The 15,187-nt window shown below is 40.7% G+C and overlaps 1 protein-coding gene and 1 pseudogene across 1 annotated transcript; one reads left to right on the top strand and one right to left on the bottom strand.

The window, feature by feature from the left end:
• Positions 1-2,485: 2,485 nt before the first annotated feature.
• LOC112067297 (glycine cleavage system H protein, mitochondrial-like) lies at positions 2,486-5,967 on the bottom strand (annotated as a pseudogene).
• A 7,657-nt stretch (positions 5,968-13,624) lies between these two features.
• On the top strand, positions 13,625-14,231 carry LOC112067237 (60S ribosomal protein L35a-like). Its single transcript, XM_055079313.1, has one exon. The coding sequence runs from the start codon at positions 13,659-13,661 to the stop codon at positions 14,007-14,009; it is 351 nt and encodes a 116-aa protein (XP_054935288.1). The 5' UTR covers positions 13,625-13,658; the 3' UTR covers positions 14,010-14,231.
• The last annotated feature ends 956 nt before the right edge of the window (positions 14,232-15,187 follow it).

The raw sequence follows: 15,187 nt of genomic DNA, 5'->3' as shown, positions 1-15,187 counted from the left end.
TCCACCAAAAACTGACAGAATACACAAATTGAGTAAAACTGCAGAATATAAAACATACAAAAATCAGTTGTATTTCTATACACTAACACTGAAGTATCTAAAAAAGAAATAAGGAAAACAATTCCATTTAAAAGAGCATCAAAAACAAGAAAATACTTGGGAATAAATTTTACCAAGGAAATGAGAGATCTGTACAATGAAAACTATGACACTGATGAAAGAAACTGAAGAAGACACAAATTAATGAAAGATATTCTGCGTTCATGGATCAGAAGAATTAATATTGTTAAAATGTCCATACTACCCAAAGCTATCTATAGATTCAATGCAATCCCTATCAAAATTCCACTGGCATTTTCACAGAAATAGAAAAAACAATTCTAAAATAGGTATGGAACCCAAAAGACCTTGAATAGCCGAAACAATCTTGAAAAAGAAGAACAAAGCTGGAGACATCACATGTCCTGATTTCAAACTATACTACATAGCTAGTCAAAACAGTTTAATACTGACATAAAAACAGACACATAGACCAATAGAATAGAATTAAGAGTTGTGAAATAAACTCACAATATTCAGTCAACTGATAGTTGACAAAGGAGCCAAAAATACACAATAGGGAAAGGACAGCCTCCTCAACAAATGGTGCTGGGAAAACTGGATAGATTCACATACAAGAGTATGAAATTGGACCTGTATCTTACACCGCTAACAAAAATTAAGTCTCTAATTCATTGAATTAGAGACTTAAATGTAAGACCTGAAAACATAAAACTACTAGAAAACACTGGGAAAACTGGTCTTGATACACACACACACACACACACACACACACACACACATGCACACATGCACACATACATATAGGCTGCACTGCACGGCTTGCAGGATCTTAGTTCCCCAACCAGGAATCGAACCAGGGTCGGTCCCCGGCAGTGGAAGTGGGGAGTCCTAAACATTGGACTGCTGGGGAATTCCCTTGGCAATGATATTTTGGCCATGACACCAGAAGCACAGGCCACAGCAGAAAAAATAAACAAGTAGGACTCCATCAGACTAAAAAACTTCTGCACAGCAAAAGAAACAATCAACAAAATAAAAAGGCAGGCTTCAGAATGGAAGAAAATATTTGCAAACCATACATGTGATAAGGGATTAATAACTCAAACATATAAAAAGCACATACAACTCAAGAGAAAAAAATCTGATTAAAAAATGGGCATTAGGGGGGATTCCCTGGTGCCGCAGTGGTTGAGAGTCCGCCTGCCGATGCAGGGGACACGAGTTCGTGCCCCAGTCTGGGAGGATCCCACATGCCGCAGAGCGGCTGGGCTCGTGAGCCATGGCCGCTGAGCCTGCGCGTCCGGAGCCTGTGATCTGCAACGGGAGAGGTCACAACAGTGAGACGCCCACGTACCGCAAAAAAAAAAAAAAAAAAAAAAAAAAATGGACAGAAGGGACTTCCCTTCCAGTGGTTAAGACTCGGTGCTTCCACTGCAGGGGGCACGGGTTCAATCCCTGGTTGGGGAACTAAGATTCCCCCATGCTGCACAGCGCAGCCAAAAAATAAATAAATAAAAAGCAGAAGACCTGAATAGACATTTTCCCAAAGACATACAAACGGTCAACAGGTATGTGAAAAGATGCTTGACATCACTAATCAGGGAAATGCAAATCAAAACCACAATGAGATATCACCTCACACCTGTTAGAATGTCTATCCCTAGGAAGACAAGATAACAAGTGTTGGCAAGGATGTGGAGAAAAGGATGCCCTTGTACACGGTTGGTAGAAATGTAAATTGGTGCAGCCATTATAGAAAACTGTATAGCAGTTCCTCAAAAACTTAAAAATAGATCATATGATCCAGCAATCCCCTTCTGGGTATATACACAAAGTAAATGAAATCACTATCTTAAAGAGATTTATTTGTACCCCCACGTTCACTGCAGCATTATACTTTTTAAATTAAGAAGTTGAATATTTTATTATTAAACTGTTTCTTATTTTCCTGCAAGGCTGTTGCTTCACTGTATAGAAATAGCACCAGCAAACACAGTATACTGCAAAATTAAGATAGTAATGTTCTTCACTGGACACCATACAACTAACAAACTTTTCTCCACTGCCATTTATTTCCAGTGGGAAGTGCACTGAGTATTTTGACCCAAATCCAGGGATGGCTGTAAGCAAGTTACAATATTATACAAGGTTAAGATAACAATGTTATCCTTGAATTACATAATTTTTATAACTAATTTTACCACAGATAATTTCAGGAATTCTGAATATTATAACTGGAGATTAGCCTAAAAATTATAGGGTGTCGTGAAAAAGATGTGGTGTTTATCTGAAGTCATTAGGCAGTTAAGGGGTATTTTCTTCAGGCAACATTGTTGCAAGTAGTTTCTTTTGCTAAAAGGTTCTTTATAAAAATCTATCCACCATTAATTTAAAACAACTATGCTAGATTAAGTTGTTTCAAACTAGTTTATTTAGGGGTTCCATTTTCACTCCTCAATAGATTTTATGTATTTCTCATATGCTTCTTCACTCATTAGTTCATCTAGTTCTGAAGGGTTACTGAGTGTCATCTTGATCAGCCAACCATCTTCATAACAAGATGTGTTGACAAGTCCTGGATTTTCTGCTAGAGCTTCATTAATTTCAGTTACTTCTCCTGATAGAGTTCACTAGCAGCTTTCACACTTTCGAAAGCACCAAATTCCTCGTTTGTTCAATTTTGTCCCAACTTCAGGCAGACTACAGTAAACAACATCTCCCAAAGCTTCCTGTGCAAAATTGCTGATTCCCACTGTTCCAATACCTTTTTCTATTATTACCCATTCATGTTTGTCTGTGAATTTACGACCCGACAGCAGAGCAGGTCCGGTGAGCAGCGCCCTCATGGCACCCGCCCGCAGTCCCCAGGGCCGCGGCAGGCAGGGTGCGTTGGGCGCAGAGACGGCCCACAGGCTCCGCACCGCTCACAGTGCCATGTTCGCAGGGGTGCTCACTGCAGCATTATTTACAATAGCCAAAACATGCAACCAGCCTGTCTGTCCACCAATAAATGGATAAAGAAAATGGGTTAGGGGCTTCCCTGGTGGCGCAGTGGTTGCGCGTCCGCCTGCCAATGCAGGGGGACCGGGTTCGCGCCCCGGTCTGGGAGGATCCCACATGCCGCGGAGCGGCTGGGCCCGTGAGCCATGGCCGTTGAGCCTGCGCGTCCGGAGCCTGTGCTCCGCAACGGGAGAGGCCACAACAGAGGGAGGCCCGCATACCATAAAAAAAAAAAAAAAAAAAAAGAAAATGGGTTAAATGTACATGTGATATGTGCATACAACACATTTTCTTTATATATAGATATAAACACACACAATGGAATATTAGCCAAAAGAAAGAAGGAAATCCTGTCATTTGGGACAACATGAATGAACCTTGAAAGCATTACAGTAAGTGAAATAAGTCAGAAAAAGACAAATACTGTATGATCTCACTTATACGTGGAGTCTAAGAAAACCAAACGCGTTGAAACAAAAACTGGATGGAGTTTGCCAGGGGCTAGGGCACTGGGGAAATGGGAAGATGTTGGTTAAAGGGTAGAGACTTCCAGTTAGAAGATCTAACTGGGGATCTAATGTCCAGCTTGGTGACTATAGTTAACAATTCTGTATTGTACACTTGAAAGTTGCTAAGAGAGTAGATCTTAAATGTTCTCACCACACATACACGCACAGAGCTAACTATGTAGTAATCATTTCACCATGTATACATTTACCAAATCTTCACACTGTACACCATAAACTTACACAATGTTATATGTCAAGTATATCTCAATAAATGTGGGGGGGGGAATCAAGGATTCAGTTGTTGCCTGGAATCCCATAAAGGAAGGTAAATGGCATAGAGTTAAATGCCACTCTACATGACTTTAGCATTTGTTTCATTTTCTTACCTACAAGTGCCAAGAAATTTAAGTTCACACTGTCATTGTTCCTGATCTGCAGAAAGCTGAGGGGGAACGACCCAGAATTACCACATCATAACAGGCAATGTTTTCTGAGCTTTTAGTATGTGCCAGGGGCTATTCTAAGGACTTTACACTATTAACTCATCTAACCCTCATAATAATGCTACACGGTAGGTATTTTCCAGTTAAGAAACTATGGCACAGACACCTTGGAAGAAAGTTTGGTGGTTTTCCACAAAACTAAACATACTCTTTCTTACCATACAACCCAGCAATAAAGATCTTTGGTATTTACCTTAAGTAGATGAAAACATGTTCACACAAAAACCTGAACACAGATGTTTACAGCAGCTTTATTATAACTGCCAAAACTTAGAAGCAACCAAGATGACTTTCCGTAGCTGAATGGATAAACTGTGGTCCCTGCAGACAATGGACTATTATTCAGTGCTAAAAAAGAAATAAGCCATCAAGCCATGAAAACACATGAAGGAGACATAAATGCATAGTACTAAGTGAAAGAAGCTGATCTGAAGAGGTTACATACTGTCTGCTTCCAACTATATGACATTCCGGAAAAAGGAAATCCATGGAGATAATAAAAAGATCAGTGTTTGTGGGGGGTGGGTGGAGATGAATCAGCAGAGCACAGAGGATTTTTCAGGTAATGAAATTACTCTATGACGTTGGTATGATGGATATATGTCATTATACATTTGTCCCAAACCACAGAATGTACAACACTAAGGTACAACAGTAAGGTAAATTATGGACTTTGGGTGACTTAAGCGTTGATGTAGGTTCATCCTTGGTTAAAAAAAAAAAAAAAAAAGGTACCACTCTGGTGGGGGTTATTAATAATGGGGTAAGCTATGTATGTATTGGGATAGGGGATACATAGGAAATGTCGGTACTTTCCTCTCAATTTTGTTGTAAACCTAAAACTGCTCTTAAAAAGAAATAGTCTTTACAAAATATTTTGAAAAAAAAAAAAAGAAAGAAACTATGGCAAGGAGAGGTTGAATAAACTACCCAAGCAGGTCACACACCTAGCAAGTGTTAGAGCTAGGATTTTAACCCAGGTATTAGACCCACACTCTTAGCCATTATACCATACTGCTCACGCATCACACAAAAATGTGGCCTGAAACAAAGTTATGCTGACAAACCAGGAAGTAGACCTGGCAAGTACTACAAAAAATACCATTAGGTATTCTGGAGTAGAGTGGTGGTGGGATCTCCACCCTAATTGAAACAGACCTCTCAAACCACCAATTACATTCCTACTCTCAAAAGTTTCACAAAGCAAAGTCCTTGTCACTGATTGAAATGAGTCAAACCATCTCCTACCCTATTTGCTTTTGATCTCAAGCCTTTGTAGAAGATTAAGAATATCCAGTGTGTGATTCCAAGCAGGTATATTCTCTTCATTAATAAATCACTGTCTAAAATAATAGTCTATTATCCTCCAGAGTTGCATTTCTACAGCCTAAGAATGTTTAATAAAAGAGAGTCAACAGGAAGAATTAAATTATTTGCAAAATGTAAATAATTAACCAGAAGGACATTTGGGTGCACTGGGGAATGGGATCTATCCCTAGGACCTGTGACTTTCCCTGTGGAAGGAAGACTTAAGGGTAAATCAATGAAAATGTTTCAGGAGGACACCAGATGTTTCCACATACTGAAAAACGAAATGCATTTCATGGAACAAAGAAGAAGCACAAACTCACCTTGAATTTGATTTCTTGATGTGCAGCAGCAATTCTCTCCTTCTTACATGACTTCTGTGGAGAATGACAGTAGCCAGGGAAAGGGGTGCCTGAGATATCTGCTCTTTTTTGAAGATTGGTCAAAACCCAGTCTCCACTACCATCTCTGCCCTTCACTTTCACATGCACGCAAAGAAAGTAGAAGACTAGAATGTCTGGGTTCACAGCTCTGCATACGCTGCAGTTCTGACACTGCAGCTGGTCACCCCTGAGGCCATTCATTGCCTTCGTTTCTCCAGAAGTGTCCTATGGGTCCTTCTGAGATAGGCTGGGACCTGGGACCCTCTACCAGAGTGCTTGCACCTGGACAGACATCTCCTTGAGCAACGGAATACAATGAAACTGTAAGGGACTAAAAATAACTGCACACACACGCAGTTGGGGCAATTATGAACAATAGGATACAAAAAACCACAAACCAACTGCCGTTTCTGAGGGTCTGGGAGCAAAAGCATGGTACACAGCACCACCAAGGGGGTGGGCTGACCACCTAGGCTACGCCTCCTGCCCAACCCATGGATCTGCTCCCATTGTTACCCCATTAAAGGACACAAGCAGCTCCTCTCAGGGAGTGAGCAAGGGTGCCTGTTCCTTGTCTTTGCTCCCTTGTGCTGCAGCACGAGCCCCAATGATTTGACCTCCTCTTTACTGAGCTCCTCCTCATTAGGGAGGACACCCACACCCTTTCTCTCCGGGTGCATATCTCTGTCTTGCTTCTGTCTTAAATAAACAAACTGTTTCTCCGTGTGCTCTCCCACTTGTTGTGTTGTGTCTCTAACAATAAACTTTGCACCTGTTTTTGCCTCCTTGAGAAATTCATTTTTCAAATGAGGCAAGAGCCAAGGGAACTTTGCTTCTAGCCCCTAGCCTTGGGTGGTCTAGCAGCTAGGATTCCTGGTTTTCATCTGGGCTATCCAGGTCCAATTCCTGGGCAGGGAACTAAAATCTCACTTCAAGCCACTGCTCACTGCTGTCTGAGATCAAGACCAGAATGGCTACACCATGCTAGTTTATCAAGGGGCAACACCTGCCCCAGTGATGGTTGTTAACCAAAGAGACAGTGAGGGCCACACTCTTCTACTGGTTTCCCTGGAAACTAATGAGCCCACCTGACATCAATTCCCCTATAATTGGTAACCTCCTCCTCCTTCTCCTCCCCCCAGAGGAAGACTACTGCCTGTGTCCTGCCAGATGTCTGCCATACACAGTGGGGTATCACCCCAGGGCCCTTGCTTCAGAGCTGAAAGATTCTCTATCCAATAAACCCTTGATGTCTCTACCTGTGTCTCCATGCTCTTTCTTGCAACCCGCTGCTGGGCAACTACAAGGCTTGCAGACCTGCAGGGTGCAGCCTAACACGAGGTCAACCTGCACCAACCTGGTGGAACCCTGGGGGGAAACATAGAGCGGCAGAAGACTCTAGGCCCCAAATGCCCTAAACCCTCTGCTTCCCATGCGCAGTCGGGTCTCCAGAGTGCCGCCTGTCCCCTCCCAAACATAGGTGTCCGAGAAAAGCTGCGGCTGCACGAGTTCCCATCTCACCACACTCCAATGGAACAGGCATAGGAGAACAGCTCTTTCCCAGGGCTGTGACGCTGGGGTTCTGGGAAGTGCCTGTCTCTGTCAGACGCAAGTCCCACGCCTCCTCCAAGCGTGTAGGAGGCGGTGAAAGGCCGAGGAGGCTCCAGGAAACCTCAGACCCGTGAACACAAACCCTCAAATAACAGCCTGGGACTGACTCCGGCCTGCCAGCCTGCGGGAAGTGTCTTGGCCTCTGGCTTTTTTTTCATTGGTTATCGGCTCCGCGAACCGCCCCTCCCGGAGACTGCCGGGAATTCTCCGCACAGTCACTAGTGCGCAGGCGCAAAGAGTGCTCCCTCGCTTCTTCTAGAGCTAGCTGCTGGGTTTGGAACGGGGCGGTAAAACCTGCCAGGGGCCAGGATTCCGGATCCGGCTGGATGCCAGTGTGCCTGAGTGTGTAATCTGGACAGGGTTGTTTCTGTGCGTGGGGCTGTTCTTGTGTGTAATTATTTGGACGGGGTACTGCGATGACTCCGCAGAGAATGGACGATTATGCCCAGCTCTGAAGCCGGAAGTCTGCGCGGTTGGTTAGTGAAGTGCGTGAGATCGTGTGTATCCGTGAATGTGGCTGTGCTCCACCGTGTATTATTTCTGGAATGGTTTTGATAGGCCAACGCCTCTGGTTATGGTTTTCCACAGGGTCTGCGCTTGTGCATCGCTGTTTCTGTGTATGAGGCTGTATGTGTGGCGTTTTGATTAATTACATGGTGGTTAGGTGTGCCTTCAGAATTATGACTGGCACTTAATTAAGTAAAATCATTTCAGGCATAAATACTGAGGGGAAAAGGAGACAAAATTATCTCCTTTATTATGATAGGATCATAATAATGTATTCCTGGACCCATACCAAAATGTAGAAATGAGGACTACATAGTAACATGAAGGGGAGTAAAAATTATATATTTGTATAGGAGCCCAATAACGTCCTTAGTCACTCTTAGGTAATAAAAAATTCCTTTTACCACTGTTCGTTAAAAGATCAGTCTCGGACTTCCCTGGTGGCGCAGTGGTTAAGAATCCACCTGCCGGGCTTCCCTGGTGGCGCAGTGGTTGAGAGCCCGTCTGCCGATGCAGGGGATACGGGTTCGTGCCCCGGTCCGGGAAGATCCCACATGCCGCGGAGCGGCTGGGCCCATGAGCCGTGGCCGCTGAGCCTGCGCGTCCGGAGCCTGTGCTCCACAACGGGAGAGGCCACAACAGTGAGAGGCCCACGTACCGCCAAAAAAAAAAAGAATCCACCTGCCAATGCAGGAGACCTGGGTTTGAGCCCCGGTCCGGGAAGATCCCACACATGCTGCGTAGCAACTAAGCCCGTGTGCCACAACTACTGAGCCCACGTGCCACAACTACTGAGGCTCACGAGGCTAGAGCGTGAGCTCCGCAACAAGAGAAGGCACTGCAATGAGAAGCCCATGCACCGCCATGAACAGTAGCCTCCGCTCGCCGCAACTAGAGAAAGATGTGCACAGCAACGAAGACCCAATGCAGCCAAAAATAAGTAAATTTATTTTTAAAAAATCAGTCTCAGTGGTTAAAATAATTTAAATGTCCTGTTTAATGATCAAAACTTAAGACCTCATTTAAAACAAGACCCTCCCACCCTCAGTCCTCTCCCTTTAACACTTCCAAATATGACTATATCACAGTTATTGGTTAAAGCAGTATTTGGTATTTATATACTGATTATATAATATATATTTGTGCTTCAGAGCCAAGTATATTTTTTACACAATTTTTTTATTGTGGATTTAGCTGACTTGGTTTATATGTATATGTACTTGCTCCTATTGCTACCCTTTTCTAAATGTTCCCCCCACCCCTCCAAAGTGTCAAACTCTAAGCAATGATTTTTCCAAATGTTCAAACTTATCTGATACTTTTTCTCCCCCTTGCCGAATCTCTTTCACAGCCATCATCTTGTAGCTCCAGTCTGGACTGCAGGGTTTCTGTAAGACTTCTCTTCTCCCTTTTCCAGAACTGAATTCCTATGTTCCAACTCTTGTTAATTTTGTAGGTTTCTCATTTTTGCTGATTGCCTCTCTCCAACAACTTCGTTCAAATGCATGCCTTTGAGGTAAATGTTTAAGTTTTACTGTCTGAAAATACCTTTATTGCAATCTCACTTATTGCCTGTGGTGAGAATTCTACTATAAATTAGAATTTGAAGGCATAACATCAGATAAAATCTTACAGTAGCTAATGTTGCTTTTGTAAAGACTTGTCATCTGTTTTCTATTTTTTGGTGCATAATCTGTGTTCCCAACCCTCCTGGAACGTTTAGGGTGATACATATCACACAATGTACTAAAATTTTGTAATTTTGTTCCTTAGTGTGGATCTTTAAAATTTTTTTTTTTTTTTTGGTATGCGGGCCTCTCTCACTGTTGTGCCCTCTCCGTTGCGGAGCACAGGCTCCGGACGCGCAGGCTCAGCGGCCATGGCTTACGGGCCTAGCTGCTCCGCGGCATGTGGGATCTTTCCGGACCCGGGCACGAACCCGTGTCCCCTGCATCGGCAGGTGGACTCTCAACCACTGCGCCACCAGGGAAGCCCTAAAATTTTTTAAAAATTTATTTTTGGCTGTGTCGGGTCTTAGTTGCAACATGCAGAATCTTTCCATGCGGCGTATGGGCTTCTCTCTAGTTGTGGCACATGGGCTCCAGAGCATGCGGGCTCTCTAGCTGAGGTGCATGGGCTCAGTAGTTGTGGCATGCGGGCTTAATTGCCCCGCAGCATGTGGGATCTTAGTTTGCTGACCAGGGATCGAACCAGCGTCCTGCTGCATTGGAAGGCGGATTCTTTACCACTGGACCACCAGGGAAATCCCTCTTTAAAATTTTTTAATGCTGGGTGTCAGGTGGATATTTTCATTCTAGAGACTCATGTACTTCTGGGCTGGAAAATTTTTGTGTATTTTCTTTCTTTCTTTCCTTCTTTCCTCTCTCTCACTGGAATTATTTGATGGAACTTACATGGCTTAAGCTTCTAAATGTTTTCTTCCTATTTTCTCTATCTTTTTACTCAACTCTAGGAATTTTATCTTCTACTTTTATTTAATTTTTAATAATTCATATTTTTAATTTCCTGGAGCTCTCTCATGGTTTTTTTCTATATAGTATACTGTTCTTTAGGAATGCAATATCTTCTCTGATATTTATGAAATTATATATTAATGTTATATATAGTATATTATATTCATTATATTTGATTCATAATTATATGAATAATATATAATTATATTATGCATGTGATATGTATGATATTCAATTATGTAAATATTATTTATTTAAAGTTCTCTTAGCTACATGTATTGTCTTTGTTATGACCAAATTCCCTTTTCCTGTTTGAATTGTTCTGTCTTTCATTTTAGGTACTTTTCTCAACCATGTGGTAATCCTTACTTTCAGTCATGAGTTAGAGCCTGCCGACTGATGGATTTCAGAAGCAACCTTTTCTCTGGGACACCCCCAGAATTCTATTCTCTTTGCTGTTTAGTTTCTCCTTAGAGGACTCCTCCAGTTTCCTGCCTGTGAAGGTTATGTGTTGAGTTGCTGGAGACTGGGACCAGGATAAGGAAAGAAGCTTAAGAAGATTTCAGACTGTGGTTATTACTCATTCTAACTGTGTCTGTCTGCCCTTCTCTGTGCATCCTCTACATCTTCTCAAAATCAATTTATCCAGAGATCAAATGTATTTTATTAGACAAGGGAGCAAAGTTAACTGTAGAGGGGGAAGATCAGGGCAATGAGTTTGTGTATAAATTTTCAACCAGTCCTCTACTTCCAGATCCATACCTCACCAAGGTCCTTTTCTGTGGAACCTGGGCCTTTCAGGGAATTTGTAAATTGCTTAATTTATCTCACTCATAAGCTCTTTCATACCAGAGTTCCTTGAATTTTCTTATTTGTTGTAGTTTTGTCTTCATATTTGTTTTTGTTGTCATTGTTATTTTCATCTCTTTTTGGATTGTGATGGGAAATAAATGCATGTGACCTACTCACTGTATGTAAGCAAAAGTCTACCCTTGCTCTTTTCAAATGACAAGATTTTGGTCATTTTTTAAAAAACTAGTTTTGGTTGTACAGTTGACCCTTGAAATACATGGGGGTTGGGGCCCTGACCCTCTGTGCAATTGAAAATCTGTGTATAACTTTACAGTTTGTCTTCCATATTATCATCCTAGGTCCCACATCTGAGGATTCAACCAACTGCAAATAATGTAGTACTATAGCTCGTATTTATTGAAAAAAATCCATGTATAAGTGGACTGCACAGTTCAAATCTGTGTTGTTCAAGGGTCAACTGTATTTTTTTTAAATTTTCTATGTCATTATTTTCTAGTTTTATCTTCATCAAGTTCTCCTGAATACATTCTCTGGGTTTATATTCTTGCTTCTTGTATTCCTTTTTTTTTTTTTTTTTTTTGTGCTATGCGGGCCTCCCTCTGTTGTGGCCTCTCCCGTCGGGGAGCACAGGCTCCGGACGCGCAGGCCAAGCGGCCATGGCTCACGGGCCCAGCCGCTCCGCGGCATGTGGGATCCTCCCAGGCCGGGGCGCGAACCCGGTTCCCCTGCATCGGCAGGCGGACGCGCAACCACTGCGCCACCAGGGAAGCCCCTTCTTGTATTCCTTTAATTTTTTGGGTTGTGTCATAGAATTCCTTGGCTTGAATTCAGTAATACAATTGTTCAGCTATTTCATATTTTCATCCTGTTTCATTTTGAGCCTATTTATTAACTTAGAATTCCACACACAAGCATATATATATATGAACATAAGTACAGTTGAACGAATGAAAATAAATTCTGTAGACCTACCGCTCAGCTTAAGAAAAAGCTATTATCAATTCCTTTGAAGTGTCCTAAATATTTATTTATTTATTTAGGCTGCTCTGGGTCTTAGTTTTGGCACACGGGATCTTCATTGCCACGTGTATGATCTTTAGTAGTGGCATGCAGGATCTTTTAGTTGTGGCATGCGGACTTCTTAGTTGTGGCATGCAGACTCTCAGTTGCAGCATGCAGTCTCTTAGTTGTGGCATGCATGCAGGATCTATTTCCCGAACGATTGATCGAACCTGGGCCCCCTGCATTGGGAACTCAAAGTCTTACCCACTGGAGCACCAGGGAAGTCCCTGAAGTGTCCTAGATGCTCCTCCCCCATCACATTCCTCCCCCTTCTCCCATAAAGTTAACCATCACCTGAATTTAGTCATTCCCCTGGTTTTCTTTATAGATTTGCCATATATGTACATATCCCCAAATAACCTATTTTTTAGATTTGCATGTGTTTTGAAATTTAGTGAAATGACATTCTATGTATTGTCACTTAAAAAAACCCTCAACATTATGTTCTGGGAATTTGTTCATTTTCTCAATGTTGGGCAGCACCCTACTGTGTACATCTGCCAAATTTTATTTATATAGACTCTTGATGGATATTTGAGTTGTTTCCAGATTTTTCCCTCCTATTTCAAGTGGTGCTGTTTTGAACATTTCTGTAAGCCTTTAAAAGTCTGTGTAAAAATAACTCTAAAGTATAATACTTACAGGTGGACTTGCTTTGTTCTAGGGCATGTGCTTCCCAGCTTCTCCAGGTGATGTCAAAGAGTTTCCAGAATCATTTCAATTGACACTTACTGCCACATAGTTGAGAGTTGTTCCACATCCTTGACAACACTTGTAACACTTTAAAACTTTTTTTGCCAATCAGCTACTGAGATAATATCTCATTGTGGGAGAATTTTTAGAATTCTACTCTGAAAGCAAAGATTGACAGAACTAAAAAGGAGAAAAAGATAAAGCCACTTTAATAAATAAATGATTTTAACACACAAGTCCTATTAACTCATATATAAGTAGTCCGAAAACAATCAGTAACCATATGAGAATGACACAATTAGCCAACTTAACAAATACAGAATACAACACCTAGCAATGACAGATTATATATTCTTTTCAAGTGAACATGGATCATTTAGCAAAATAGTCTATACACTGGGCCATAAAGCAGATTTAATACATTTCATAGGATTGAAATCATGTACAGTATGTTGTGTGATCACAATGGAATTAAACTAAAAATCAACAATAACAAAACAAAATATTGAAAAATTCCCAAGTTATCTGAACTTAAGCAATATAATTCTATAAAATCAATGGGTCAAATAATAAGGCAGAATAGAAATTTTAAAATATTTTGACCTTAATAATAATGAAAAAAAAAAACACGGGCTTTTTCAACCATCTTGGACCCTGTGGAGGTGTGTGGAGCTCCCACAGCTGAACTTTGGGGGCGAATAAGTGGGGCCTGTTGGGAACAGTACTTCTAAAATGACAAATATGTCTGGAAGGCTGTGGCCCAAGGCCATTTTTGCTGGCTATCAGTGGGGTCTATGGAACCAGAGGGATCACACAGCTCTCCTGAAAGTTGAAGGTATATATGCTCAAGATGAAACTGAATTCTATGTAGGCAAGAGAGGTACTTACGTGTACAAAGCAAAGAACAACACAGTAACTCCTGATGGAAAACCTAACAAAACCAGAGTAATCTGGGGAAAGATAACGGGTGTTCATGGAAACAGTGGCATGGTTCATGCCAAATTCCAAAGCAATCTTCTTGCTAAGGCCATTGGACACAAAATCCGTGTGATGCTGTACCTTTCAAGGATTCAAACTTATTGAAAAGTAAATAAATAAAAGTGTAGGATTTGTTCTCTTGTTAAAAAAAAATCAAACCACTTGGGTTGTAGTAAAAGCAGTAATTTGAGGCATGTTTCTAGCTCTAAATGCATATATCAAAAAGTAAAAAATATTGAATATGAATGGTATAAGCCTCCACTGTAAGAAACTAAAAGAAAGAACATCAATTTAAACCCAAAGAAGGTATTTAAAAGGAAGTAATAAAGATAAGTTTGATATCACTAAAATAGAAAGCAAAGTAGTAATAGAGAAAATAAACTAAGCCAAAAACCAGTTCTTTGAAAGTTTAACAAAATTGATAAGCCTTGGCAAGACTGACCAAGAAAGAGGAAAATAACCCTACAAATATCAGGTATGGAAAAAGATTTTATAGGTTTTGAAGGATAAATAAGAAGGCATTAGGGACAACTTTATACCAATAAATTTGACAACTTCAAATAATGGAAAATTCATTTAAAAATATAACTTACCAAAATGACATGAGAAAAAATGTAAAATTTGAGTAATTCTGTTAAGAAAAATAAATGTTTAATTATAAATTTCCCCACAAGGAAACCTCTATTGGACATTTTCACTGGTGAATTCTTCCAAATATTTGATGGAATACAAAATAGCAATCATGTACAAATTCATAAAAACTCTCAACAAAAGTGGTATAGAAGAAAATTGCCTTTTATCAATCTGATAAAGAGCATCTTTAAATAATCTACAGATAACATACTTGCTGGATTCTTCAAGAGAGCAAAACAAGGAAATCGACTACCAATACTCACATTCAATGTCATACTGGAGGCCCAAGCTAGTGCAATAAACAGGAAAGAAGGAAAAGGTATAAAGATTGCAAAAGAAGAAATATAACAATATTTGCAGATGACATAATTTGTATGTAGAAAATTCAAAAGAATTATAAAAGTATTTGAATAAATAAATTTAGCATGATCACTGGATATGTGACTATAAAAACATAAATTGTGTCCATGTATACTAGCTTCAAGTAATTAAACAGTAAAATTTTAAAACAGAAGTATTTACCATAGCAAACAAAAACACAAAAGTAACAAAAAGGCACAAAAATCCTCAACAAAATACTAACAAACTGAATCCAGTAGCAAATTTTTTAAAAAAATGTATACACCATGACCAAATGGTATTTATGCCAG

Source organism: Physeter macrocephalus, chromosome 17, assembly GCF_002837175.3.
Source record: "Physeter macrocephalus isolate SW-GA chromosome 17, ASM283717v5, whole genome shotgun sequence".
NCBI lineage: Eukaryota > Metazoa > Chordata > Mammalia > Artiodactyla > Physeteridae > Physeter > Physeter macrocephalus.
This window is presented reverse-complemented; position numbering and strand designations above follow the sequence as displayed.

Coding starts and splice junctions, on each gene's coding strand:
- LOC112067237 (XM_055079313.1), top strand. CDS start 13,659: ATGACAAATATGTCTGGAAGGCTGTGGCCCAAGGCCATTTTTGCTGGC.